This window comes from Hyperolius riggenbachi, chromosome 3 (genome assembly GCF_040937935.1).
Source record: "Hyperolius riggenbachi isolate aHypRig1 chromosome 3, aHypRig1.pri, whole genome shotgun sequence".
Classification (NCBI taxonomy): Eukaryota; Metazoa; Chordata; class Amphibia; order Anura; family Hyperoliidae; genus Hyperolius; species Hyperolius riggenbachi.
This window is the reverse complement of record NC_090648.1, coordinates 65,920,867-65,929,592: the sequence shown is the minus strand read 5'-3', so window position 1 is coordinate 65,929,592 and position 8,726 is coordinate 65,920,867. Positions and strand designations below refer to the sequence as shown.

The window sequence follows — 8,726 nt, the reverse complement described above, 5'->3', positions numbered from 1 at the left end:
TGGTCTATTTCGACATACAAGTGAGGTTAGTAAACTCTACAGCGCCCCCTGGAGAGCAGCGGAGATCTATCCCTCCGACCATTTTGCAGCTCGCATTTAGCCTCGCGCTCCATGCCTCCCTGGGCAACCAACAAAGCTTAGCAACCACACGCCTCTGCCCATTGCTTTTTTACAGCCAATCAGCGCTCGCCTCACATCATTTATGGGCTAAGCACTTCCCCTCCCCCTCTCCACGTGTTTAGAGCGCTGTAGAAGCGATGACGCTCTTTTCTTTGCAATCCAATTGGAAGCCAGAGTAGGAGGGACTTCCGGTCCAGGCTCTCAGCCGATTGGTGGAGACTTGTGGCGTATACAGGAAGTGCTTGCGCAGGGTCGTTTCCGGGCACAGTGTGCGGTGATCTGTGCAGCGAGGAGGCGGAGACTACCGAGCGGCGGGAAAAGAAGGTAGATACCGGCTTTATATCGCTATATAGGCCCGTTACTGGCTATGGACGGTGTCCTGTAGGGGGTACCGGGCTATCCGCGCTTCCTGCGACTTGTAATGCCGCTTGTTTCCCTGCAGTGACGCCGCTCTGCTGACTCTCCTCCCCCTGCTGGGCCTCATCTGCCATTACTGGGGAGGGGAGGAGGAGAATCACCTGTGTGACTGGTATACCTGTGTCATGTGTATTCCACTGCCTCAGCTCACAGGAGTAGTACAGCCCAGCATGCTGGGGGAATAGTCATCATTCTGTGTTTATTCAGCTTTAATGGCTTCTGCACTGCTTTACAGGGTCTATAGTTGTGTCAAAAATGGACCCCTAGAGGATAAACTATTAGCTTACCTTTATGTTTGTGGGATGCTTAAATAAGTTAAAGGAGTTCTTTGGGGTTTTTTTTTTCTTTAATAAAACCGGACACTTACCTGAAGCTTCTACCGGCCCCCTGAAGCTGTAATGCCCTACACCGGCTTTATGCTGAAGCTCAATTCCCTGCATTAAGCTTCAGCATAAAGCGGATCCGAGATGAAAAATTAACTATAACAAGTACTTTGTCTATATATCTAACATTTGGATAGTTTACACAGCAAATCTAGCTGCAAACAGCTTTAATAGAAAATTATTATTTCTTCCTGTGATACGACAGCAGCCATGTTGTTTGTGAACATTACACATAGGCAGGCTTATCTGTATCTTGAGCACTCAGCCTGTCAAAAAAACCCTAATCCTCCGCCTCTGAAATCAATGGCTAGTAACACCTCCTCCTGCCCAGACTGAGCTCCCATGAGCCCTTGCTACTGCCAAGGCTCTCTGAAAACCTGTGGGCGTGGTTTATTTAATTTATAGGGAATTAGAGTATTAAAACAAAAAAAGCATTAGGTTTGAGGAACGCCCTATAAACAATAGGAAAGGATCACAATTATGCTATGAGTAAAAGTTCACCTCGGATCCACTTTAACGATCCACCGTTCTCTGCCGCTGGTCTCTGTCTGATTGGCATCTGAGACCCGCAGTCCACGTGTGCACAATCCTGCGTGCGTCATCGGGAGCTTACTGCGCAGGTGCAGTACAAGAAAACTTCGTACTGTGCCTGCATCTAACATTATTCGTATTGTTAGATCAATAGTTTACCGGCAGCGTGGGAACCAAGTATTGGTGGAGGACGGCGTGGAACATTACAGCTTCAGGGGGCTGGTAGAAGCCCCAGGTAAGTGTCTGTTTTTATTAAAAAAAAACAAGAGAACCCCTTTAAGGGGAAAGTGCCCACACGGTTTCAGCTTGCAAGCAACTTTGAAATTTACAAATTGAAAATGATCTACCAGGTAGATTTTACCTACAGATTCAAGCCACAACTGCAGCGCATGCACAGCGCCAGTCCATTAGGGTACATTTCCACTAGTTCTAATTGCGCCATAAACCTGCATTAAAGGACGACTGAAGAGAGAGGTATATGGAGGCTGCCGTGTTTATTTCCTTTTAAGCAATACCAGTTGCCGGGCAGCCCTGTTGACCCTTTGTCTCGAATACTTTCAGCCATAGACCCTGAACAAGCATGCAGCAGATCAGGTGTTTCTGACATCATTGTCAGATTTGACAGATTAGCTGCATGCTTGTTTCTGGTGTTATTCAGATGCTACTGCAGCCAAACAGACAAGCAGGGGTTGCCAGGCAACTGGTATTGTTTAAAAGGAAATAAACATGGCAGCTTCCAGACTTCTCACTTCAGTTGTCCTTTAAGGCTTAGGTTGGGGGTATAACCTTATTATAGGAAACCCGAGATGAAACGCATCTTAGATTTTATACCTATCTGGGGCTTCCTCCAGCTCTCTAGAGGCCAATCGGTCCCTCGTCTCCCCGGGCCACTTCTATACCCCGCAGAATGGCCCAGTACTGTGACGTGGGCTGTCTGTGCATGCTCCCAGCCACTAATGTGTGCAGCCTGGCCGTGCATGCGCCAGGATGACAACACCGCACTCAATGACAACACCGGGCAGTTTTTTAGGGGCAAGAGTGGCCCGGGGAGATGGTGAGGAACCGAGCAGCCTCAAGGGGGCTGGAGGAAGGCCCAGAGTACAATTTTTAAAGAGAACCCGAGGCGGGTATTTGGAATCTTAAGAGACCACAGAGGCATGTCTTGTGCATAATGACATGCCTCTGGGTCTTGCTATCGCTGCCTCTAGTCCTATATTTTTTGCAGCACTGTACAAAGTATATTGTCTTGCCACTTAACTGTCCCTGAGAGGGGCTCACTATCTAATCCCTACATAGTCATGTCTGTGTATGTCGTGTAGTGTATGTATTGAAGTGAAGGCCAATTTTAGGGGGAAGCCAATTAACTTATCTGTATGTTTGTTAGGATGTGGGAAGAAACCAGAGTGTCGGGAGGAAACCCATGGAGAACATACAAACTCCATGCAGATAGTTTCCTGGCTGGAATTCGAACCGGGGGCCAGTACTGCAAGAGAGCCCTAATCACCATGCCACTGTGAAATGACAAACTGCACAACATGTCCGCATTCATGAACAACAAAGTTGTTCAAACGACTTGTACACACGTGGCCCTGCAAGATAGTTATGCAGGTTGATTGCTCGGGTGGATCTGGCATCCGGCAGATCGTCGTCTTGTTTGCCAGCTGTCATCCAACAGACCAAGTTTAGACAATAGTTGGGCAGATTGTTTGGATGTGTGTATGAGCCTTAATGCTGGGCATACACGGTACGGTCTTGCCCGTGTAATCGAGCCGCTGGCTCGATTCCGGCGCGTCGCCCGGATCTATTCTCGCTCGTCCCCGCGGGCGCTTCTTATCATCTTTTCGGTTTTTTTTCTATTGTTCTGCCTGCGGTATCGAGTGCGGAATCGATCTGGTGGGTGATCAGACTTGTCGGAAATTATCAATCGAGCCATCAGCAGCTTGATTAAGCGGTACAAAAACGTACCGTGTATGCCCAGCATTAGGCACAAACAGGATAGCAGCAATGTAATCTAACCAGGCAGCTAGCTTGCTATGTTAACACACTACTGTAGTTGCTCTGTAGGGTGCTCCGGGGCAATATCAGTAATGCATTATTGTCGAGTAGTGCTGATCATGTCTAGGAGAACTCACGGAGAAGCATGTGATTTGTTTGATTTGCTGTGATCACATGCTGATTTAGCACATGATCATGACTAGCATACCAGAAACTTGAATATCTATCACATGCTTCCCCTAGACAGTGTATTATAAGCCAATGTATTCAAATGTGTTCAGTGTTCTGTTGGAGGACTTAAAGTGTACCTGAACTATGCATTTAGAGAGTTTAGCCTGTTTAATGTCCCCTCATCTGTGACTAATTACCACTGTAATTTTTATCTCCCAGCTGTGTCAGCTGCCTGCCCTGGCAGTGCAGCTATTTGGAGACACAGGATGTTAGCAATATGTCTGCTTTCAGGAAAGCAGGAAGTAGACACACTGCAGAATTATTGCAGATTTTTATCAGCTGTAACAAATGTTTTACTTTAAAGGTTATTATGCTTTTGCGTATCTTTTAGCGCAGAGAGGAAGTTCTTAGTTCGTTTCCGCTTTAAAATGGAATATATAAATTGATTTAGCCAACTGAAACTCATGTTTACTTCCTTATTTTCTTTAAGTAAAACAATGGGACGTAGAAAGTCAAAGAGGAAGCCTCCACCTAAGAAGAAGACGACCGGACTTCTGGAAACGCAGTTCACCTGTCCCTTCTGTAACCACGAAAAATCCTGTGATGTTAAAATGTAAGAGAGTTTTTTTTGTCTGTTCCATTGACTGGTGTAAATTATATTTTGGGTCCTTTTAAAGAGGAACTCCAGTGAAAATAATGTAATTTAAAAAATGCTTCATTTTTACAATAATTATGTATAAATGATTTAGTCAGTGTTTGTCCTTTGTAAAATCTTTTAAATCCCTGATATACATTCTGACATTTATCACATGGTGACATTTTTACTGCTGGCAGGTGATGTAGCCGCTGCATGCTTTTTTTGGCAGTTGGAAACAGCTGTAAACAGCTATTTCCCACAATGCAATGAGGTTCACAAACCGGAAACTGCCAGGAGTACCATGGTCCTCAGAGTTTCTTGTGGGAGAGGTTCGCCACAATATCAGCCATACAGCGCCCCCTGATGATCTATTTGTGAAAAGGAATAGATTTCTCATGTAAAAGGGAGTATCAGCTACTGATTGGGATGAAGTTCAATTCTTGGTCACAGATTCTCTTTAAGTTTCAGACTCTTAAACTGTGTATGAGGTGAGGTGATGTGATGAGATAAATCCTTTTTTTTTTTCTTTTTCACCAGTGTAGTTTTTCATGTGTGTGGTAGTGGCTGTTTCTTGGTTCAGTAATGTGTTTTTCTTGTCTCTTCTCTCAGGGATAGAGCGCGGAACACTGGGGTGATATCGTGTACGGTGTGCCTTGAGGAATTTCAGACCCCGATAACATGTAAGCACTTTGTCCCAGGTATTGTTTGTCGGGGAACTGGCTACTGTTACTGGAGTCATTTAGAGTGAAACTCCAATTACTTGGACTCAAAGTTTCACAAACCAGTGATTACTTTGAAGTAATTGCTGCTAAAGACGGTTCCACAAGCTATTTACATAAAAAAAACTATAACCTGCTAAGAATCAGATTATTTTTAATGTGCCAATACATTTTAACCTTTATAACTGAGAGTGTATGTTCCAGCTGCCAAGGGACATTACCTGAACCTCAGTCATGCAGGTGTTATTTATTCCTGCTGATTTCACCTCACAAAAAGAGGCACAGCGGGCACCAGGAAAAATAATGTGGATCCTTACTTACCTGGGGCTTCTTTCAGACTTTAATTGGAATGACAGCAGCAAAATAGAGTGGACTCAATTTTCTTCTCCCTGGTTCAGGTTATTTGACAGGTCCGACGACTTCAGCTTTTGAACACAACTTAAAGCACATCTAAAGTGAGAGGGTTATGAATGCTGCCATATTTCCTTTTGAACAATGCAGATTGCCTGGCACTTCTGCTGATCCGCTGCTTCTAATACTTTTAGCCATAGACCCTGAACAAGCATGTAGATAAGTTGTTTCTAACTGGATTAGCTGCATGCTTGTCTCAGGTGTGTGGTCTAGACACTACTGCAGCCAAAGAGATCAACAGGACTGCCAGGCAACTGGTATTGTTTAAACAGAAATTATGATGGCTTCCATATAACTCTCACTTCAGGTGTCTTTTAAAGAGAACCCGAGGTGGGTTCTAATAATCCTATTAGCACACAGAGGCTGAGTCTGCACATGATGCCCAGCCTCTGTTGCTATACTGTTTCCCCCCAGGCCCCCTACGCTCTGCTGTCCCCCATAAATCACACAGCCGTACTAGCGACATTGCTAGCAGGCTCTTTACATTTGCACTGCCATTCAGCGCCGCCCCCGTCCTCCTCTATGTCGCCGCTCCCCGCCTGCGTCCCTTCCCTCCCCGCTGATTGGAGGGAAGGGACGCAGGCGAGGAGTGGCGATATAAAGGAGGCGGGGGAGCGACGAGGGTAACAGTGCAAATGTAAACAGCCGGCTATCGGCACGCTGCGTGTTGCTAGCACGGGTGTGTGATTTATGGGGGACAGCAGAGTGCGTGGGCTGGGGGGAAACAGTATAGCAACAAAGGCTGGGCATTCTATGCAGAACCAGCCTTTGTGTGCTTTGTGGATAGTGTAATAATGGTTAAGGGCTCTGCCTCTGACACAGGAGACCAGGGTTCGAATCTCGGCTCTGCCTGTTCAGTAAGCCAGCACCTATTCAGCAGGAGACCGTAGGCAAGTCTTTCTAACACTGCTACTGTCTATAGAGAGCGTCCTTGTGGCTGCAGCTCTGGCGCTTTCAGTCCGCCAGGAGAAAAGCGCTATATAAGTGTTTGTCTTTTGTCTTTAATAGGATTATTAAAACCCACCTCGGGTTCTCTTTAAAGTAGAAGAGCAAACTGGAACTTCTTAGAGTTTAAATGGGTTCTGTGGGGGATTCCTACGGATAAAAACTGACACTTACATAGGGCTTCTATCAGCCCCCTGCAGCGGTAATGTCCCACGTTGTCGTCCTCCGATCCGCCGTCGGCACCGGGCTATTATTCGTCTATTACACAGACGAATAATGCGCGCTGCCGCTCTCCCTCTTGTGTCATCTGAAGCTTACTGCGCAGGCGCAGTACAAAGTTTTCTTGTACTGCGCCTGCGCAGTAAACTTCCGATGACGCGGGCGGGTGCGCGGCCACTGCAGCGCAGCCGTAGTTGAATTTCATGCCGCACTAGACCAGGACCGGCGGCAGAGAACGGTGGATCGAAGGAGGACAGCGCGGGACTTTACCGCTGCAGGGGGGCTGATAGAAGCCTCAGGTAAGTGTCCGTTTTTATCCGTAGGAATCCCCCCACAGAACTCTTTTAAAGAGAGCCCGAGGTGGGTTTGAAGAATATTATCTGCATACAGAGGCTGGATCTGCCTATACAGCCCAGCCTCTGTTGCTATCCCAAACCCCCCTAAGGTCCCCCTGCACTCTGCAATCCCTCATAAATCACAGCCACGCTGCTGACAAACAGCTTGTCAGAGCTGGCTGTGTTTATCTCTATAGTGTCAGTCTGCTGCTCTCCCCGCCTCCTGCAGAACTCCAGTCCCCGCCTGCATCCCTTCCCTCCCTGCTGATTGGAGGGAAGGGACGGGGGCAGGGACCGGAGCTATGCAGGAGGCGGGGGAGCAGCTAAGACTGACACTACAGATGTAAACACAGCCTCACAGCATGGCTGTGATTTATGAGGGATTGCAGAGTGCAGGGGGACCTTAGTGGGGTTTGGGATAGCAACAGAGGCTGGGCTGTATAGGCAGATCCAGCCTCTGTATGCAGATAACATTCTTTAAACACACCTCGGGTTCTCTTTAAGAAGATTTTACAATCCTAAGAAATTGCAGTAAATTTAATTCTACAATTCTCAGCTTCAGGTTCTGCTTGATTTTTGTGTTTTTTTTTTTTGTTTTTTTTTTTTTTTTTTTTTCTCTGTCTCCTTCTTACTAGTTTACTATTTGTTTTCCACAGACCTTTCAGAACCAGTGGACGTTTACAGTGATTGGATCGACGCCTGTGAAGCAGCTAACCAATAGCCACCGGCCACTTCCTTTCAGGAAGTGGCCCTACTTATCCACCCCCTTGTCTCCTGTGTGTTACCTTCACCGTTCCCAGCACTGCCAGAGGAAGTCCAGGGCGCCCTCTACTGTGATTAGAGGTAGCGGCGCCCTGGACCAGGCTATTCAGTAACACGGGACCACAGCTGCTTATAGCCAGCTACCTGAGGAGGACACGCTCTTCCAGACGATTGAAATTTTGGTTTTGTTTTTCCATTACAATAATTTTTATTTATATACAAAAATAGCTGTTATGTTAGGCTTTCATTTTAAGATTTAGGGACTTTTTTTATTTTTTTTTTTTAGTTTCCTTTTTAATTAAGGATGTTTTTTCAGTTTATCTTCACTATTAGAATCTGATGTGTCTGCAGACAACCTAGACATTCAGTATTTAACGAGGTTGTGTCTATTTGTGTGTGTATAGTAAGGAAAAGGAAATGCTACAGGATCTATAGGCCCAAAATGTAAATTGTGTTTTGAAAGTGAAACTTTTTTTCTCTATTTAGATTTTCTTTTTGTTTTGAAAATGATTTGCAATGTACCTGTGATGAAATGGCTGAAAAAAAAACATGAAAAACCCCAAAAACAAATAATGGTATGGCGTGTGTTATTTCTGTGCTATGATATATGTATTCCAAGCCTGTGTGTGATTTTTAGCATTGAGGCAAAGCGAGTCGCATATCAGTGTCAGAGGGTTTAGATCTGTACATGACTATAAGATAACAGATGATGAGAGTAAAGCAGGCCATACACTGGCTCGATTCACGGCCGTTTCGACAGCAGATCCGATCCTGGGATCGGATCTGTTGCCAATCGCTTGTGCTAAACGCACCCGCCGATCCGATTCCCTCCCGAAATCGGATCGGTCCGTCGATCGCGCCGTGCGGGAAATTACCCTCGATCGCCCGCCGGTAGGAGCGCGTCGCTTGCGGCGTACGATTCGGGCCCGATCCGAGCATGTATACATTACCTGAAGCTGGCTCCGGGGTCCTCTTCTCCTCGCTGCACCGCATTTCCGCATGTCCCAGTGTACGCTTATACTTCCTGTGTCACTCCGGTGACCAGGAAGTTGAAATAGAGGGCGCTCTATTTGAACTTCCT

The 8,726-nt window shown here is 46.2% G+C and overlaps 1 protein-coding gene across 1 annotated transcript; it reads left to right on the top strand.

The window, feature by feature from the left end:
• Positions 1-335: 335 nt before the first annotated feature.
• On the top strand, positions 336-8,218 carry ELOF1 (elongation factor 1). The gene is made up of 4 exons (XM_068274283.1): positions 336-444; positions 4,108-4,230; positions 4,864-4,934; positions 7,540-8,218. Exons 2-4 carry the CDS (start codon positions 4,115-4,117, stop codon positions 7,602-7,604), a joined length of 252 nt encoding a protein of 83 aa, XP_068130384.1. The 5' UTR covers positions 336-444; positions 4,108-4,114; the 3' UTR covers positions 7,605-8,218.
• The last annotated feature ends 508 nt before the right edge of the window (positions 8,219-8,726 follow it).

Bases quoted from the DNA above. Each gene is read 5' to 3' on its own strand.
- ELOF1 (XM_068274283.1), top strand. From the start codon at position 4,115: ATGGGACGTAGAAAGTCAAAGAGGAAGCCTCCACCTAAGAAGAAGACG. The intron at 4,231-4,863 runs GTAAGAGAGTTT...CTCTTCTCTCAG, and splicing joins AAATCCTGTGATGTTAAAAT to GGATAGAGCGCGGAACACTG. The intron at 4,935-7,539 runs GTAAGCACTTTG...TGTTTTCCACAG, and splicing joins ATTTCAGACCCCGATAACAT to ACCTTTCAGAACCAGTGGAC.